This window comes from Scyliorhinus canicula, chromosome 6 (assembly GCF_902713615.1).
Source record: "Scyliorhinus canicula chromosome 6, sScyCan1.1, whole genome shotgun sequence".
Classification (NCBI taxonomy): Eukaryota; Metazoa; Chordata; class Chondrichthyes; order Carcharhiniformes; family Scyliorhinidae; genus Scyliorhinus; species Scyliorhinus canicula.
Window position 1 is genome coordinate 177,490,470 of NC_052151.1, and position 19,981 is coordinate 177,510,450.

A 19,981-nucleotide genomic window follows, 5' to 3' on the forward strand; every position below is an offset into this window, starting at 1 on the left:
CATAGGGTCTACAGTGATAGTTGCCCTGGATGGGCCGCCTGATGCCCCGCCGGCGATTGTTGGCCAGTTGGGTTGTGGGAGTGGTATGTGAAGGATGGGCTGCCATCTGGGGGTACCCATATGGCCGGTGTCACGCTGCCTTGCAGGCATTGGCAATGGCGGTCTTTGGCTGGGCACCACTCCCATCCCGTGGGGGGGGGTCAGCCGACCACTTGGCCTGTCCCCCCCATCACCTCCCTCCCATCCCGGCCCTGACATGGACCCCACCCCAGCAAGCCTGGCCAGTGTCAGCCCGGCAGCCCAGTCGCACCTCTCTGTGTCCTACCCCGTCTCTCCCCCATCAGCCACCAGTTTTAGGTTTTTAAAACACAAGTGAACCGTGTCGTAGGGAACTCGGCCCATTGGAGGTGGAAAATTGCGGACGCCCCAGGGAATACCGTGTCAGGTCCACTAATAATATGCAAACGACACATGTTCTGGTCTTGCCCCAGACTTGTGGAGTACTGGACAGCCTTCTTCGAGGCTATGTCCAAAGTGGTCGGGGTGAGGGTGGAGCCATGCCCGATAGTGGCGGTCTTCGGGGTTTCAGACCAGCCAGATCTATTCCTGGGGAGGAGGGCAGACGCCCTTGCCTTTGCCTCCCTGATCGCCCGCCAAAAGGGGGGGGGGGGGGGGGGGGGGGGGGGGGGGGAGGCTACGGGTTCGTTATGGGGTTTGATGGCAAGCTAAGGCCCAAAACCAAACTGTAAATAAATGCCTATAAACATGTGCCTCGGCCATATTGGGGCTGTTTAGCACAACGCTAAATTGTTGGCTTTGAAAGCAGACCAAGCAGGCCGGCAGCACGGTTCGATTCCCGTAACAGCCTCCCCGCACAGGCGCCGGAATGTGGCGACTAGGGGCTTTTCACAGTAACTTCATTTGAAGCCTACTCGTGACAATAAGCGATTTTCATTTCATTTCATATTGGGGAATGTAAAATATGTATGCCGGCTAAAGGGGGCGGCCACAGTTGTTATTATGAAGATACTTACCTGTAAATATACATGTTAATTTTTGCGTGTTTTTTTTTCCTTCTAATAATAATTTGTAATTTGTTGGATATAAAATATGAAAACTCAATAAAAAACATTTCAAAAAAATAATAATATGCAAACGGTGTTTATTGTACGTGCATTCCAGAACGCAATGACACTGCTGTCGAGGTGACAGAGAATTGCGATTTTGGGGTCGGAACCTATTCTCCGCCCAATCCATTTCGGCATTACCCAATGGAAAATTCTGCCAATAATATTCGAACAATCGCACATCTTCACCAGCAAAGTAATGTACATATGGGGTGTGGTTCTCAGGTTCCGTTGCGCTCTCGCTTGAGCACATCGTGGCCGGTGAATAGCAGGAGAGACCAAAAACGAGAACCACGTCAGGCATCAGTTTTTGATGCAACCGGCCCGCTCCCATAGGCAATATCAGGATCCCACCATAGGGTAGCGAGAAATCAATTATCACTACTTAAGCCCTATTTCCATACAATTAAAGGGACCGACCCCTATGTCCAACAGCCTCCCATTATTCATCGGCCGCCACAGAAAATGGTCATGATTGAAAAACATGAACCTGGCGGAAGGGCTTCTGCAGGTAGCCAAGGAGGTGAGTAGCCACCTTTGCACACGGGCAAAGAGTCCAACGGTGGCTGTGGGGGCATCCTGTGCAGGGGTGGGCAACCGCTCATGGCATCAGCGTGCCAAGCCCTGGATTGTGTATATCCATTCCGGAGCCAACTCTAGCCCCTGTCCATCTGCCATAACCCCCACCGACTGCTGGGACCTCTAGCCATGCGGCTGAAGGTGATTGCTAATAGGGAATTGGCAATCATGGTTAAGTGAGCACTTTGAACAACCCAAATGGATTTCTACATGGCGGGCCATGTAGCATGTGGGAGTCATTGCCTAGCATCCCAATCACAACTTCATGTATGAACACTGTGCTTGAACACTGCGGGAGGCAGCACACGCAGAAGCCAACATCCGAACACCAAGGGATGCAACACAGCTCCGGGAACAACGGGCGCGATTCTCCACCCCCCACGATGGGTCGGAGAATAGCGGGAGGGCCTTCCCGACATTTTTCCCAACCTCCCGCTATTCTCCCCCACCCCCACGGCCGCCCCCCGACACGAATCGCTGCTCGCCGTTTTTTACGGCGAGCAGCGATTCTCCCCTAGCCGATGGGCTGATTTCCCAGGCCTTTACGGCCGTTTTCACGAACTCCAACACACCTGCTCTCACCGTTCGTGAAAACAGCCGCAAAGTGCCGTTCTGGGGAACCATGGCAGCGATTAGCACGGCCGCACCACGGCCGTGCCAAGGGCCCGCGATCGGTGCCCACCGATCGCGGGCAGCAGGTCCAAACCCCGCACACTCTTTGTTCCTCTGCCGCCCCGCTGGATCAGTCCGCGGGGCGGCTGAGGGGCATAACGGCCCGCGCATGTGCGGGTTTCACGCATATGCGTGATGATGTCATCCGTGCATGCGCGGGTTGGAGCCGTCCAATCCACGCATGCGCGGCTGACGTCAGCGTTTGCGCCAGCCGCCGTTAACTTTGGCGCGCGGGCTTTGCGAAATTCGCTACGCCAGCGATGCCAAGGTTCACGGGGCCCCACTGCTAGCCCCGACCGGGGAGCAGAATCGGGTCCCGGGAGGGGGCGCGGAGGCTGCCGTGAAACACGGCCGGTTTCACGGCAGCCTTCACGACTCTCCGCATTTCCCAACATGTCTACGGCCAGAGGGTGGAGGTGAGTGAAATGAGGAGGGGGAGATGCCTGGAGAGATGGGCCAAGGGATCGGAGGTCGAGCCACAATGCGGAAGAAAGTGACTGAGGCGTCATACAGGTTGTGCCACAGGTCTCCAACAATGCCCCACTCTCCCAATGGAGCCACCCCACTCTCATCCCCGCCTTCGCCCCCACTTCATGGGTCAACGTGCTCAACCTTCCTTGCTTTAGCGCTACGTATAGGTGTGTCCCCAGGATGCACATCTAAGGTGGAGGCAGCCAGCCTTCAATCGCCATGCGGGCATTCTCTTGGGCTCTGGGGCCGGAGGGTCCTGTTGCACTTGTCCGTGGCAATGCATAGCCATGCTGCCCTGTCCCGTGTGCTGCCTTTGTGATGTGGTACTCGTGGGAGCTGCTGGCCACCATCTGCACTACATTGGACGGGTCCGGATTGGCACCCAGCGCCCCCTCATTCCTCTCAGTGCTCATAGGACCCCGGGGTTCACCTTGGGACGGAGACGCAGCTGGTTTTGCCTCGGCTGCCCTGCGTCATCTGCTCTGCCAGCCCTGGCAGATCCCCAATGTTTGAACCATTGTGTCGACACCTCTGGCGATGCTCCACAGTGATTGGGCCATGCTCTGCTGTGCCTCGGCAATGCCCACCCGCAATGGGGACAAGCTCCATAGCGCCTCGGCCATTCCCATCTGAGAGCGGAACATGCAGCACCTCATCAAGGTCAGCCTGGTACTTGGTCACGTCCCACAACGAGTCGGACATTCTGCCGGGGCCCTCAGCCATGGCCATCATCAACTGTGCCACACCTTGGACACTTCCACTAATGGTGCTGCCATCGTGCACCATGCTCCCCACTGTGGCCGCCACCCTAGCAGTGTTGGCCTCGGTGCCATTTGAGACCAAGCCTCCTGGTCACACTCCCGCCGCAACCTCGTTCCAGCCAACACTGGCTGACCTGTTGTTCACCCTCTAGGCCCCTTGGGGAAACAGGACATCCCTCCTAGCCTCCATGGCATTGAGGAGCCTGCCCAGGTCTGCAACCCCGAATCATGGGGCCAGTCATCCCGGCGCCATCGCTGCGAGGTGAGTGGGGTTGGCTGTGCAACTGCTCTAAGTGTTGCTCAACCTTGTTATCAGGAGGGTGCTGGCAAGCACAGTCCCAGCAAATCTGCTGGCGAGCCTTCATTTGCTGCAGGAAGCCCATTGCGCCTCGTTAAGTGGACCAATTAGCGTTGAACAGCGTTGCCAGCCTTGCCGGGCCGAGCACCAGGAAGCCTGCGGCAATTCCCACTCGCTACCACACTTAGAAATCTCTCCAGAAAATTGCACTGATTATGTTTCATAAATTGCTACTTACTGTTGTTGTAAATTGGCTCCAAGTATCTGAGTTGATACTGTGTTTGATGGGTGTCAGGATTATGTTTATAAAGTTGATTCAAGCCTTCCTCAGCCTGTGATGAAAAGTACAGAATACAACATTAATTTGCTTCCATGTGAATTTTTGTGTTCCACACGAAGAAAGTTTTGTATGGTAATGTAGTGAACTTTATCATGTGCCTTCTTATTCCTTTGAAAACTTTACCATTTCCCACAGCAAGTCAATGGATCAGAGTAAAGATTTGTAGCCCCATCACATCCAGCCACATCAGACAATGGACACTATGGGCGCAATTTAATTAAATGGGAACAAACTCCCATATAGCGAGTGCGTTTAGCCACGTGTTTCCCGGCACTCGCAGTGCCGAGAAACATAATGCTATCCTGCAGGGCTCGGGTTAGATAGGGGGCCTAGGCAGGAAGATCACAACCGAGGCCGACCTAGCCTCGTTTTCTGCACTGAGAAGCTCCACTCACCGGGAGTCCTCAGTTCAGCGAGAGATCGGAACGCCATCTCTGAAGCCCTCGACGCGACCTCCGGCCCGTCCCCAACCCGAAGCTCCAACTCACTAAGAGGTGGTCCCCAGTGTCATAATATACACATCAGTATATCATGGTGCAGACACACACTGACACACTGCAAGACCAATCAACACACACAACACAGCAGCCAATCACCAGTTAGGGCATGCTCACTATAAAGCCAGAGGGCACTAGTTTTCCCGCTCATTCGGGATGCTGCCTCTGAGACGGACAGAGCTTGCAGCTAGTAGCACAAACCTTCACCATGTGCTAACTGTTTAGACTGGTCAGGTTAGGCATAGGTCTTCAGTTAATCTAACATATTGTCTACCCACAGTGCAAGTATGTTCAACAGTTCCTAGCTTAATAAAATAGTGTTGTACTATTTCAAATGTTGGTAGCCTGTCTATGTTACTGCTAAGGTAAACGCAGTCTCCACAGATGCAGAGTACCCAACACATCACCCAGGTTCCCCACATAACCCCTCCCACGACCTGTGCAGAGAAGACCCCGGCCCGATCGCCGCTGCATGATAGATGCCAGCGTGGCACCTTTGGCAATGCCACCCAGGTGCTCTTTCAAGACCTTAGGGTGAAAACCATCTGGACCCAGGGATGTGTCAGCCTGCAGACCCAAGAATTTGCTCAATACCACTTTACTGGTGATTGTAATTTTCCCAAGTTCCTCCCCCCCTCACATTTCCCAATTTACAACTATTTCTGGAATGCTTTTGTGTCTTCTATAGCCATCTATAGACTACTGCAAATTACCTGTATGGCAAATTACCTTTGCCATACTTTCCATCATAAATTCTGACAGGCACTTTCTATATGACTAATGCCCACTTCGTTAATTCTTTTCTTATTTAAATAGAAAGTCATATTATCCATCTTCATATTACCAGCTATATTTCTCTTAAATAAAAATAAAATAAATAAAATGTACCCTAGTTGCCCCCTACATATCAATCTTTTTGTCACTCTTTGATATTCTTTATAATCGTTCAAATCTTCTGACCTGCCACTTGTTTTGACGCAAATATATGTTTCTTAAGTTTAATAGTGGGCTATATTCTCTAGACGCCAATGCCGAAATCGCGTTCAATGATCAGTGTGAGAATCACAGTGTCCGACCATTGCGTTCGCAATGCTCCGCCCCCTCCAAAGCAGCGTACTTGGAGAGTACGCCGCGCCATGAATTGACGGCCTCAAGACATTGCCTGAGGCCCCCCCGATGCTCCACTGCCGACCGGCCGTGTTCCCGATGGCGTCAGTCGCGTGTGGTCTCATCCGTCGGGAACTAAGCATGGCGGCTGCGGACTCCCACAGTTGTGGGAGAGCCGATCCGCGGGTAGGGGGGTACTTTATTAGGGGCTGGTGGCAGTGTGGGAGGTGGTCAGGAGCGCACGAGCGGGCCAAAGGGGAGGGCACTATTTCACGAGCCGGGTCCGCGAGCATCCTCTGCCATGAGGATAGGGAAGGAGATCTTCCGGGGAGTGGTGAGGTTTGGCTTTAACTAGTAATAAATCTCTTTGAGGTTTTCTAAACTACTGTTTATGCATGGCTGCTTACCTCGGATCTAACATATCCCTTTAAATGTCTGCCACTGAACCTCAATTTATCTATCCTTAAGCACATTTACCAGTTCACTCTAGCTATCTCCGCTTTCATACCCTCATAATTGCACTTATTTAGTTTGAAGTACTGGTCTTGGATGCATTCTTCTCTCCCTCAAACTGAATATAAAATTCAATCAGATTATGATCTACGGGTGCCTCCATTTACTGAGAATATTAGAATATAACATAGATTTTGTAACTTGTGTTGTTCTTACAAATTTGTATTTATCTGTAAAGGTTTAGTGGGGTGAAAGAGTAGTGTAAAACATTTAATCTTATATTCTTTGTTAATAGATCATCAGCTGACTCTTGAGACTTGTTCAATAGCTGCCTCCCACATATCTTAACAAAAAATAAAAGTTAGGGTCTAGTCAGGTTGTACTTGGAGATCTGACTTGTCACATGGTAACATTAGCTGGGACTATACCAATTTACGTAGTAAAGTATTCGTAGCTGTCATGCTGGCAGATCATTCTGGTGAACGGAGGTGAGGAGATCGCCGGTGGTGGCGGGGGATTGAGATATGACTCAGTTGGAGAGTGAGCGTGGTTATGGGCAGAGAGGGGTTCCATCTTGGCTGGGCGCAGTTCAGGGCAGTATTAGAGGTAGAGTCAGAGGGGGATGATGACGGACGGTTGAAGGGAGTAGAGGCATAAGCTTCCAGTAAGATGTGTAAAGTGGAATGCCATGGGTTAAACAGGCTGATTAAGAGGTCTTGGGTTTTTGAGGAGTTTGAAGGCGGAGGTGATCTTTTTACAGGAGACGCACTCTGGGTGAAAGATCAGGTTAGGTTGAGGAAGGGATGGATGAGTCAAGCATTTCACTCGGGGTTGTGCGCATGCGCGCCGGGATTGGGGGGGCTATTTTGTTGAACAAAAGGACAGGGTTTGTAAGGGCCAAGGAAGGGCAGGACCGGGGGGTGGGGGGGGTGTAGATAGATACGTGATAGTGAATGGGGTGGTGGAGGGGATGCCTGTGATGCCGGCAAACGTATATGCGTCGAATTGGGATGATGTGGGGTTTGTGAAAGCTTTACTGGGAAATGATCCTAGACTTAAGATTGTTATGGGTGGAGATTTGGAGATTTTAATTGTGTGATGGAACTGAGGTTGGACAGGTTGAGCCATAAATCAATGGGAAGGTTGAGGATGCGAAGGATTTGGGAACGTATGGGAATGGTTGATCTGTTGAGCTTTCCGGACTGGGGGGGGGGTCCAAGGAGAGATGATCTCGTTCAAGGCGCTCAGGGATAGGAGGAGGGAGGAGCATGGATGGTTACTGGTTGAGATAGTCAAGGAGGACAGGAGATACGCGGGAGCCCCCACTAAAGAGCTGTTGGCAACAAGAAAGAGGTTGCAGGGGCAGTTCGATAGATTGATGACGGGAAGGGCAATGGGACAGTTATGGAGGGCAAGTGGTAGTACAATATGAATGTGGAGAGACGGTGAACTGTATGCTGGCCCATTAGCTTTGGAGGCAGGCTGTGTCAAGGGAAATTCTAAAGGTGTGAATAGAGAAAGGGTAGGTAGTGTCAGAGCCGGGGAGGATAAATGGGGTGCTCAGGGGGTATTATGAGAAGCTGTACAGGGCTGAGCTGGGTGGAGAGAAAGGGGATATGGGACGATTTTTAGGTGGGTTTGAGTTTCCGAGGTTGGAGGAAGAGAAAAGGCAGGCATTGAAGGAGCCTCTGGGGCTGAGGGAAGTGATTGACAGCATTAGGGAGATGAAGTCATGGAAGGTTCCAGGGACGGACAGCTTTCCGATGGAGTTTTATAAGATGTTTGTGGCTCAGTTGGCACCGCATTTGTTGGGGATGTTTAGTGAGGTGTTGGAGAAGGGGGAGTTTCTAGAGACACTGACACAGGCGTCGATCATGCTAATCCCGAAGATAGAGAAGGATCCGTTGGAGTGTGGGTCATATAGGCCCATTTTGTTGTTGAGACATGAAAGTGTTGGCTAATTTAGTGGCGGGGGACTGGGCCTCCAGTGATGGTGATGTGCTGAGCAGACGCACATCAGGTGGCTCTCCTCCAGAACACAGCCAAATAGGCACTTTTACTGACAACAGCCTGGACAAGGGGCAGGCAAGGCAGCGCTGAGGACAAAGCAGGGAGTTAGCAGCCTAGTGAAAAGATCCAGAGTCTTCGCCCATTTGAGAAGTTTGAAAGCCGACATAGACTTCTTTCAAGAGACGCACCTGAGAGAGGATCGACTGTGGGTAAGGAAGGGCTGGGCGGGTCAGACCGTTCAAACCCCAAACGGGGAAAAATACAGGCATGGTTAGGGATCTGGGAGCATTTATGGAACAGATGGGGGCAGTAGACCCATGGCGGTTTCTGCACCCTGGCATGGAAGAATTCTCGTTCTTTTCACTGGTGCACATCCGTATCAACTTCTCTGCAGTGGGAAAATCAGTGCTTCCAGACTTAGTAAGAGCGGAATACTCCACGATACTCAACTCTGACCATGCTCTACATTACATGGATGCGAGGTTGGAGACAGGCCATCCCCAACGCTCTGTATGGAGGTTGAACACGGACGTCTTGGCCGACGAGGTCTTCTGCCAGAAATCATCACAGGCCATAGGCGAGCACATCGCCAGCAACTAGAATGTGGAAGCCTCACCTTCCATGTTCTGGGAGGCACTGAAGAGGTGATTAGGGGAAAGATTATAGCCAACAATCTATAAATCTCAAATAAGATAGTGTGGCCAGGCAGCAATGAACGACTCCATCCTTGAGGTCGATAGAAGGTACTCAGAGGACCCAAACTTAGAGCTTCTGGTGGCTATCCACCAGGAAGGAGGGGCTCCAACTCCACCAGACACAGGTGAACTTCTGTGAAGACGGAGAGAAAGCTAGCCGCCTGTTCACCAGTTGCGAAAGCACGCAGCCACGAGGGTAAAGGACAGCAGAGGCAGACTGGTAGCTGAACCAAAGCATTTGAGGCCTTCTACCGGGAGCTGTACACTTCTGAAACCAACAACCCCCCCCCCCCCCCCCCCCGCGGTTCGTGCTGAACATGCACTTCTCCTTGTTATACGCGAGGTTGAGGAGAGTAGGAGAGTGGCGGTGTGGAGAAATTTGGAAAGGTTGGCGTCATAGTCCTGCTGGTCATGGCCGCAGATGGTGACATTGTCCAGGTAAGGGAAAGTGGCCCGCAGTCCGTACCGGTCAACCATTCGGTCCATCTCCCGTTGGAAAACTGGGACCCCATTGGTGACGCCAAAGGGAGCCCTAAGAAAGTGGTAAAGTTAGCCTTCTGCTTCAAACGCCGTGTATGGGCAGTCCGCCTTACGGATGGGGAGCTGATGATAGGCAGATTTCAGGTCCACTGTCGAGAAGACCCGGTACTGTGCCATCTGATTAACCACATCAGATATGCGTGGGAAGGGGTACGCGTCGAGCTGCGTGTACCGATTGATAGTCTGACTGTAGTCAACGACCATCCTGTTTTTCTCCCCAGTTTTGACCACTACCACTTGGGCTCTCCAGAGGCTGTTGCTGGCCTCGATAATACCTTCCAGAAGCAGTCGCTGGACTTCAGACCTGATGAAGGTCCTGTCCTGGGCGTGAACCGTCTGCTCCTGGTGGCGACCGGTTTGCAATCCAGGGTTAGGTTTGCGAAAAGGGAAGGCGGATCGACCTTAAGGGTCGCGAGACCGCAAACAGCAAGGGGTGGTAGGGGCCCGCCAAATTTCAGGGTTAGGTTCTGGAGGTTGCACTTGAAGTCCAGGCCGAGTAGCAAGGCAGCGCAGAGGTTGGGGAGGACGTGGAGGCGGAAGCCGCTGAACTCTACACCCTGGACGGTGAGGATGGCGATGCAGTACCCCCGGGTCGCCACGGAGTGGGATCCGGAGGCCAGGGAGATTCTCTGGTTAGCGGGGTGTACCGCGAGGGAGCAGCGCCTTACCGTATCGGGGTGAATGAAGTTCTCAGTGCTCCCGGACTCCAGCAGGCAGGAGATCTCCTGCCCGTTGACCTTCACCTTTGTTGAAGTGGTCGAGAGGTTGTGTGGTTGTGACTGGTCAATCGTGACCGAGGCGAGACGCGGCTGGTCGCAGCGGTTGCAGGCGATGAGCGGCCTGATGAGGTGCCCGACGGGCAGGGGTCCTGAGGCGGGTAAGATGGCGGCGCCCCTGGGCTGCATGTGTCCTGGGGGAGGCAAGGTGGCAGTGCCCTGGGGCTGCACGTGTCCTGGGGCAGGTAAGATGGTGGCGCCCATTGGTTCCGAGAGACAAGATGGCGGCGCCCACGGGTCACACATGTTGCGAGCAGAGCAAGATGGCGGCGCCCACGGGCCGCACGTGGTCTGAGGAGGGGAAGATGGCGGCGTCCACTGACCACACGTGGCGGGTGCCAGGACAATAGCGGCGACTGAGCAGGCCTGACACACTGCAGAAAAATATCCCTTCTTGCCACAGGCCTAGCAGAGGCGCTCCGTGCCGGGTAGCGCTGTCGGGGGTGTTTTGACTGCCCACCAAAGTAGCATTTGGGTCCCCTGGGGTTGGTTGGCTGCTGCGTGGCACAGGCGTGGGATTGGCTGGGGGCGGTCGCTGATGGGGTCCATGATGGGGTGACCGTCACCGGGGTCCACGATGTACAGGGGGCTGTGCGGTCGGGGGCATAGGCCTGAACGTTGCCTGAGGCAACCGTAAGTGAGAGCGTTAGTTTTTTGGTTGCCGCAAGGTCGAGCGTGGCACCTTCGCAGAGGCGCTGGCGGATGTAGTCAGACCCTATACCCATCACAAATACGTCTCTCAACAGCAGATTAGAGTGTTCAGTGGCCGAAACGGCCTGGCAGTCACAGTCTCTAACTAGGGCAAGCAGGGCACGCCAGAAATCTTCTGTCTCACCAGGAAGCTCGCGCCGCGTGGAGAGGAGATGGCTGGCGTTGATTTTGTTAGTCACTGAGCGTAGTTTTCCTTCAGTAGCGCCATGGCCTCTGCGTAGGTCAGCGTGTCCTGGACGAGGGAAAAGACGTTGGAGCTCAGCCGCGTGTACAGAATCTGGAGCTTCTGGGATTGCTTCTGGCGCAGACCCGATGTACGCTTCAAAACAAGCTAGCCAATGTTCAAAGTCCTTTTTGGCGTTGTCTGCTTGAGGATGCAGCTGCAGCCGATCCGGCTTGATGCGGAGGTCCATCTCCGAAAAATCTCAGTGTAATAAATTGATGCATTATCAATTACGAGAAGACGAGAGTAGAATGTAATCGAGGCTTTATTACACTGAGATGTGCGCCCTCCTACAGCAGCTGATGAAATGGCTGCTGCACGGGAGCACACATATTTTTAGTCCGCCTGCTGGGCGGAGCCAGCAGGCAGGGATCTACCCCCGTACTCGTAGTACAGGGGCCTTACCGTAAAACACATATGTACAGTATATACACATCAGTGGTGACTACGACAGGGGTGGATCCAGGTCCAGGGGTCCAATCATTGGTTGGGGGTCAGGTCAAGGTGGAGAATACTGTGGGGCGTCGGGTGCTTGGTTGGAGGGTGTTACTCTGAACTTTCAGAGTGACTATGAGTGTGAAATTGGCAGAACTATCCAACATTAGTGATTTAAGTCACTTTGTCGGATTGTTCCCAGTCCAGTGCAATTGTTGAGGGAAAATTAGCCCTTCTGGACAATTGCTAGGTAAACCCTGATGTGGGAATATCCCCATTGCATATTTGGGGTACCCCCCCAAAATGCATTGTTGGGGAGTCAGGAAGTTATGATTGTTAATTTTAAAACTGCTATTGACAGATTTTTGTTAGCCAACGGTATTAAGGGATATTGGGCAAAACTGAGAGAGAGTTAGTTTGCTGAGCAGCCATGATCTCACTGAACGACACAAAAGGTTCAAGGGGTAAATAACTTATTCCAGTGTCTATGTTTATACTACAGTCCCTACATTTGAAAAATACACCACTGGCAGTGAAGCACTTTGAGCTGCAAAAGATGTGAAAAATACTACATAAATACAAGCACGGTGGTGCTGTGGGTTAGCTCTGATGCCTCACGACGCCGAGGTCCCAGGTTCGATCCTGGCTCTGGGTCACTGTCCATGTGGAATTTGCACATTCGCCCCGTGTTTGCGTGGGTTTCGCCCCCACAACCCAAAGATGTGCAGGCTAGGTAGATTGGCCACACTAAATTGCCCCTTAATTGGAAAAAAAATTGAATTGGGTACACTAAATTTAAAAAATAAATAAATACAAGTTTTTAAAGCCAATAGTACATTGCATACTCACCAGAATAGGCATGTTCATCACCATGAGCGAAAGAATGGATTGACCGGAATTGTCATGTGATACAACGTCAGCACCATAATCTAAAAGTACTTTAGCTGCCTCCTCATGACCTGATAAAAATGGAGCTACAGTTATGAAAGAATTATTACCATCTTAAAATTTTTCAGAAGTCAATTTAAATCAGCCCCAAAATTCCATTTCCCTCCATGCCTATCAGTCCAGATACCACATACAAAATAAAGTCAACTTGTGTCAGTTTCCTCCCTGCAGAGACTGAAGAAGAGGGATCAAAGGCCATGGGGAGAAAGCAGGATTAGGTTATTGAGTTGGATGATCAGCCATGATCCGGATGAAGCAGAGCAGGCTCAAAGGGCCAAAAGGCCTCCTCCTGCTCCTATCATCTATGTATCTATGTATCAACTTTTCCTTCTTGCAGAGACTGCAGAATTAGATTAACTGCTAATACATCTGTATGCATTGCATACAAGTAGTTTGACACATTAAAAAACTAGTACTAATCTTTACCAAAGTCCAATGGTAGCCTAAATATCGCAACAATTTGTTTATCATTGTAATGGCATATTTACTACATCAATAAATTGCATAACTAAAAGTGTAGAAATATTAAACAACTTACTGTCAATGAATGATACTAATTTCAGATTTTTGGATTACAACTTAACACTTTGCATAAGTTGTTTCAGATGCAAATTCCTTTTTATTTTTACCCCTCAAAATCATATTAACTTAATTATGTCATGTACAATTGGCCTAAAATTCCAAGACTTTTCTTGGTACAAAAATAATATAATTCTGGCATGGAGATCAGAATTTGGGGTGCAAGTAAAATATATCAAAATTACACTTGCTCTGTACTTACAACTTCACACTTTGCATAAGTTGTTTTAGATGCAAATTACTTTTTTATTCTTTTCCCCCAAAATCATATAAACTTAATACTCCATGGTACGGCGGCATGGCAGCACAGTGGTTCGCACTATATCACAGCACCAGGGACCAGGCTTCCATTCCTCGCTTGGGTCACTGTCTGTGCAGAGTCTGCACATTCTCCCTGTCTCTGCATAGGTTTCTTCCGAGTGCTCCGGATTCCTCCCACAAGTCCTGAAAGATGTGCTTGTTAGGTGAATTGGACATTCTGAATTCTCCCTCAGTGTAGCCGAACAGATGCCGGAGAGTGGCAACTCGGGGATTTTTACAGCAACATCACTGCAGTGTTAACGTAAATCTACTTGTACACGAATAAAGATTATTACCATCATAGTAGTGTATCTATACCCCACAGACTGCAGCTTTTCACGAAGGTGGTTCAATGCCAATTCAATTAAAAATGGGCCACAAATGCTGGTTTTGATAGAAACATCCTCGGTAGCACAGTGGTTAGCACTGTTGCTTCACAGTGCCAGGAACCCAGGTTCGATTCTCGAATTGGATCACTGTCTGTGCGGAGTCTGCACATTCTCCCTGTGTCTACATGGGTTTTCACCGAATGCTCCGGTTTTCTCCGACAAGTCCCAAAAGATGCGTTATTAGGTAATTTGGACATTGTGAATACTCCCTCAGTGTACCCGAACAGGCGCCTGAGTGTGGCGACGAGGGACTTTTCACAGCAACTTCATTGCAGTGTTAATGTAAGCCTATTTGTGACAAAGATTATTATTATTCTCATCCCATAAATAATCAAGCACATGCACACTAAAATCCATAGATAATGCTGCTGGTACATAAATAGCAGAGCTGCTTGACCCTTAAAAGTCCTCTGAAATGGCCCAGCAAATCACTTAACTGCATCAAAACCGCTACAAATTTTCTAACAAATGAAACCAGACCAACCACTCAGTATCAATTTAGGTACTGAAACTGATTATAGCAATCTCAGCCCTGTCACTCCTTCAAAATTTTACTTCCTTACATCTGTGATAAAATTGAGAAAGCTGTCTCACAGACTAGTTGAGCAACAACCTGACATAGTCATACTCATGGAATCATACCTTTCAGAAAATGTCCAGACATCTCTAAACGAGTATGTCCTGTCCCATTGGAAGGACAGACCCAGCAGATGTGGCAGCACAGGTGGAAGGGAGTTGCCCTGAAAAGTCTACAAAATCAACGCCAGACACCATGTAGTCTCATGCCATCAGTAAAATATGGACAAGGACACTTCCTGCTCATGACCAGATACGGCTGTGGAACACAACTTGGAGGAAACAATGAGAATGGGGCGGGTGGAGGATGTACTCTGGGTGGAGCTTCAATGTCCATAACCAAGAGTGGCTCGGTAGCATCACTACAGACCAAGTTGGTTTGATCCTAAAGAACATAGTTGCTAGACTGGGTCTGCGGCTGGTGGTGAAAAAATCTACAAGAGAATAAAAATACATGCTTGACCAATCCTCACCAATCTGCCTGCCGCAGATACATCTGTCCATTACTGTTATGGAGATGAAGTCCTGTCTTCACATTGAAGATACCTTCCATCGTTTGGTACTACCACCATGCTGAATGGGATCGAACAACTCAAGACAGGGCCATTCATGAGGCGCTAAGAGCCATCAGGAGCAGCAGAATGTACGCAACCACAATCTGTAAACATCATGGCTTGACACACCCCACTCTATCACCAAGCCTGTGGATCAACACAGTTTAATAAGGCCAAAGGGAATCCACACAAGTAAATTAAAGAACTATTTATTTACAATAACAATATTTACACTACCCAGTAGATTCATACCAGCTTTCTTCTCATTGTCAGTGCCTTACTGGCCACCCTTTATACAATGGTTACGAGAGTTCCACCGCCCCCTCAGCTGGTGAGTTCTTACTCCACGTGAGCCTCTGGGAAGATAATTATTCCCACCCCATATGTCCCTTGTGGATATTACTCCTTGGTTCATTGAAGGGTGCAGGAGGACTTGTCAGGAGCAGTACCAAGCATACCTAAAAATGAAATGTCAACCTGGTGAAGCCACAACTCAGGACTACTTGCATGCTAAATAGTGTAAACAGCATGAGCTAAGCAAGCCCACAGGCAACAGGTCAGAGCTAAGCTCTGCAGTCGTGGCACTTCCAGTCGTGCATGGTGGAGGAGCAGACTCCACACATATAACCACGATGGGGAAGCCCAGCACTCTCAGTGCAAAAGATAAGGCTGAAGCATTTGCAACAATTTTCATACAGAAATGGAGTGGATGATCCATCTTGGCCTCCTCCAGAGGACACCAGCATCTCAGATCCTGGCCTTCAGCCAATTCGATTCACTCCACGTGATGTCAGGAAACAGCTGAAGACACTGGATCTGCAAAGGCTATGGGCCATGTCAATATTCCAGCAACTGAAGACTTGTACTCCAAAATTTGCACACTCCTAGCCAAGCTGTTCCAACACTGGCTAAAGCACTGGCATCTATCCAGCAGTGTGGAAAATTTCCCAGATATGTCCTGGACACAAAAGAAAGCAGGACAATTCCAACCTGGCCAATTGCTACCTCATCAATCTTTAATGTGATGAAAGGGGGTCATCAGCAGTGCAATCAAGCAGCAATTGGTTATCAATAACTTGTTTACTGATGCTAAGATTGGGTTTGGCCAGAATCACTCAACCTCTGACCTCATTACAGGTTTGGTTCAAACATGGACAAAATAATTGAACTCCAGGGGTGAGTTGAGAGTAACTGCCCTTGACATCAAGGCAGCATTTGACCAAGTGTAGAATTAAGGATCCCCAGCAGAACTGTTATCAATGGGAATCAGGGGGGAATCTCTGCTGTTTTGAGTCGTACCCTGGTACAAAGGAAGATGGATGTGGTTGTTAATCAACTCAGTTCCAGAACATCACTAGCAGGATGCCCAAGTTGTATACTGGGCCCAAGCAACTTCAGTTACTTGATTAATGATCTTCCCTCCATCATAAGATCAGAATTGGGACTGATTTTTGATATCATTTCTGACTCCTCAGATACTGAGACTGTCCATGTCTATATCCAGAAAGACCTGAATAACATACATGTTTGGTGCTTGGGCTGATATGTGCCAAGTAACACATCAGATCACACAAGTGTCAAACAATGACCATCTCCAACATGAAAAATCTAACTATGTCCCCATGACATTTAATGGTAGTGCTGAAACCCACACCAACAACATCCTGGAGGTTCTCATTGACCAGAAACAATTGGACCAGCCATATTAATACTGCTGCTACCAGAGCCGGTCAAAGGCTTGGAATCCTGCGCGAATAACTCACCTCCTGACTCCCCAAAGTCTGTCCACCATCTACAAGGCATAAGTCTTGAGGAGTGTAATGGGATACTCCACATTCGCCTGTGCAACACCGACAACACTCAAGAAGCTTGACACCATCCAACTTTAATCAGCTCGCTTCCATAAACATTCAATCTCTCCACTACCAACAAAAAATGGCAGCCACGTGTACCATTTACGAGGTGCACTTGCAGGAACTCACCATGGTACTTTAAGTGACACCTTTCAAACCCACAACCACTACCATCTAGAAGGGCACGATCAGCAGATACCTGGGAACATCACCACCTGGAGGTGGAACGGGCAGGTTGCCCCAGGTCCAGGGCTAATAGATGCCACGCACGTTGCCCTGCACTCATTGGGCCATCTGGGGGTGATTGAAAGGTTTCGACTCCCTCAAAATCCAGCTTGTGCGCGACCACCAGATGAAGATAATGCATATGTGTGCCCGCTTCCTGGGGCGTGCCCACAACAGCTACATGCTGGGACAGTCAGCCATCCCCGCCTCTTCGAGGGGAACCCCAGGATGGGCAGCCAACTCATGGAGGATAAGGAGTATTCACTGAGGGCCTGGCTAATGATGCTATTACGGAGTCCAGCGACCAAAGCGGAGACACAGAACAACGAGGCCCAAGTAGCCACCCGGGCTGTGATTGAGCGGTGCATTGGACTCCTTAGGTTGCACTTCCAATGCCTCAATTGCTCCGATGGTACACTTCAATACACTGCCTGGAGGTTCACCCACTTTGTGGTTGTTTGCTGTGCCCTCCACAATCTCGTACAGCAGCAGGGCGACCTGCTGGGGGTTGGTGATGAGAACCATATGGCCACCTCCAAGGAGGAGGACGAGAATGATGAGGAGGCGCCAGACCAACAGGGGCTGGAGGACGAGGCTGGGGAGGAACCTGAGGCCCAGTCGGACGCTGCAGGACAGGCAGCAGAGGCGAAGCTCCAACAAGCCTGGAGAGCCAGGAAGGCCTTCATACTCGCTCTCATCACTTAGGACATGGCCTTGTATGTCACCCTCCCCTCGAATTTCCCACCCTCCCAGAGTATGTAACATATCACTCCACAGTGCTGGAACTGTGTCGGCACAAGCAAAGATGGGGGGCGGGGGGGGGGCTATAATAACCCGCAGAGAACTGTAGACTTGAGAGATGAACAGACACTTCCAATACTGATGAAGGTTCAACTCAATTATATTAACTACTTCTAACTAACTAACACACGATGACTGTGAGGTGCGATGACATATGTACAAAGCTATATACAGGGAACAAGACTATTTACAGAGGAAGGTGCCTGGTGCAGATGACTACCATGAACTGGAACAACCAACAAATCTAGTTACAGTCCAAAGATGTGCAGGTTAGGTGGATTGGCCATGAGAAATTGCCCTTAGTGTCCAAAATTGCCCTTAGTGTTGGGTGGGGTTACTGGATTATGGGGTTATGGGGATAGTGTGGAGGTGTTAATCTTGGGTAGGGTGCTCTTTCCAGGAGCCGGTGCAGACTCGATGGGCCAAATGGCCTCCTTCTGCACTGTAAATTCTGTGAAATCACTGGAGAACGAATGCAACGATGAAGGATATAGAAATTTGTTTTTCAGAAAGTCCACATGTGTGCATTGTTCATAAGTTCAGTCTCTGAGGTGGGCGACGAACTCTGGTTGACCGTCTCAAGGGGCAATGGCTGGCGCATCAGGAGCCGGGAGGGCTGCAGCACCGTCAGGGGCAGGCAGAGTGACCGGAAGCGCCACACACGGTGGGATCAGTAGGAGAGCTGGTCGGAGGATCCCGTGACGACCCTGGAACCATGCGAAGAGCACGCCTGTTGCGGCGCCGAATGGATCCATCCAGTAAGCGGACCGGGAAGGAGCGGGGGGCCACCTGCCTTAGAACAGCAGGCGCAGACCAGCCGCCATCTGGGAGGTGGATGCGAACCTTGTCGCGTGGATGGATGTTGGGAAGGTCAGCAGCCCGTGAGTCGTAGGAAGTTTTATGCTGCAGTTGAGACATGTGCATGCGATGGAGCACGGGGACATAATCGATGTTGGGGGTGAGAATCGATGGCACCGTCGTCCTGAGGGTGCGGTTCATTGGTAGCTGAGCAGGCGACAGGCCAGTGGAGCGCGGGGCGATAGGCTAGCAGTGCAAGATGGAAATCTGAGCCGGCGTCGGTGGCCTTGCTGAGTAGCCGCTTAACGATGTGGACCCCCTTTTCCGCCTTCCCATTGGATTGGGGGTATAGGGGACTGGACGTAACATGCTCGAAGTTGTAGTGTCGGGCGAAGCTGGCCCTTTCCTGGCTCGCGAAACAGGGGCCATTGTCTGACATGACCATCAGTGGAATGCCATGTCGTGCAAATATCTCCTTACACGCCCTGATCACAGCCGAGGATGTGAGATCGTGCAGCCAGATGACCTCCGGGTAACTGGAGAAGTAGTCGCTGATGATGACGTAGTCCCTGCCGAATGCATGGAACAAGTCGATGCCTACTTTGGTCCAAGGCAATGTGGCGAGCTCATGGGGCATCAGGGTCTCCCGTTGTTGGGCGGGCTGAAAACGCTGGCAGGTTGTGGTGATATAACCACTGTAGTGATGTGTACTTGCAGTAGCGGGTTGTATGCCTGTACCTGTAATCCAGGTTCCTCCGGTAAGACCCTGCCGGCTAGTTCCGCCCACAGGGAGCTTGTGTATAAATATGCCTGTGAGTCACTCAGACCCTAGTCTACAGTTACAGATGGAGGAATAGCATCGCACAGCAATAAAGCCTCTATTGTACTACTCTCTCGTCTTTGAGTATAATTGTTAGCGCTACACAGGTAGAGCAGTTGAGCACCACATTGGCGATGTCAACATTGATGCCCGGCCAGTAGACGGCTTCTCTGGCCCTGCGGCGGCATTTTCCGATTCCTAAATGGCCTTCATGGAGTTGCTCCAACACTAGCTGGCGCATGCTTTGTGGAATGACGATGCAATCCAATTTCAGGAGCACCCAGTCGACAATCTCCAGGTCATCGCGGACGTTGTAAAATTGCGGGCATTGGCTCTTGAGCCACCCGTCTGACATTAGACGCATCACCCGCTGCAGAATTGGATCAGCCGCTGTCTCGCGGCGAATTTGCATCAGTCGTGCATCCAAAGCTGGTAAATGGGAG

At 50.5% G+C, this 19,981-nt stretch overlaps 1 protein-coding gene across 2 annotated transcripts in view; it reads right to left on the minus strand.

The window, feature by feature from the left end:
* Nucleotides 1–19,981, minus strand: part of LOC119967674 (transient receptor potential cation channel subfamily A member 1-like) — a 311,686-nt gene that overhangs the window by 161,681 nt on the left and 130,024 nt on the right. For both annotated transcript variants that reach the window (XM_038800496.1, XM_038800495.1), the window contains 2 exons: nucleotides 12,545–12,654; nucleotides 4,147–4,240 (listed from right to left, as the gene is read on the minus strand). In XM_038800496.1, the coding sequence (XP_038656424.1) occupies nucleotides 4,147–4,240; nucleotides 12,545–12,654 (204 nt within the window). The remainder of the gene's footprint in view (nucleotides 1–4,146; nucleotides 4,241–12,544; nucleotides 12,655–19,981) is intronic.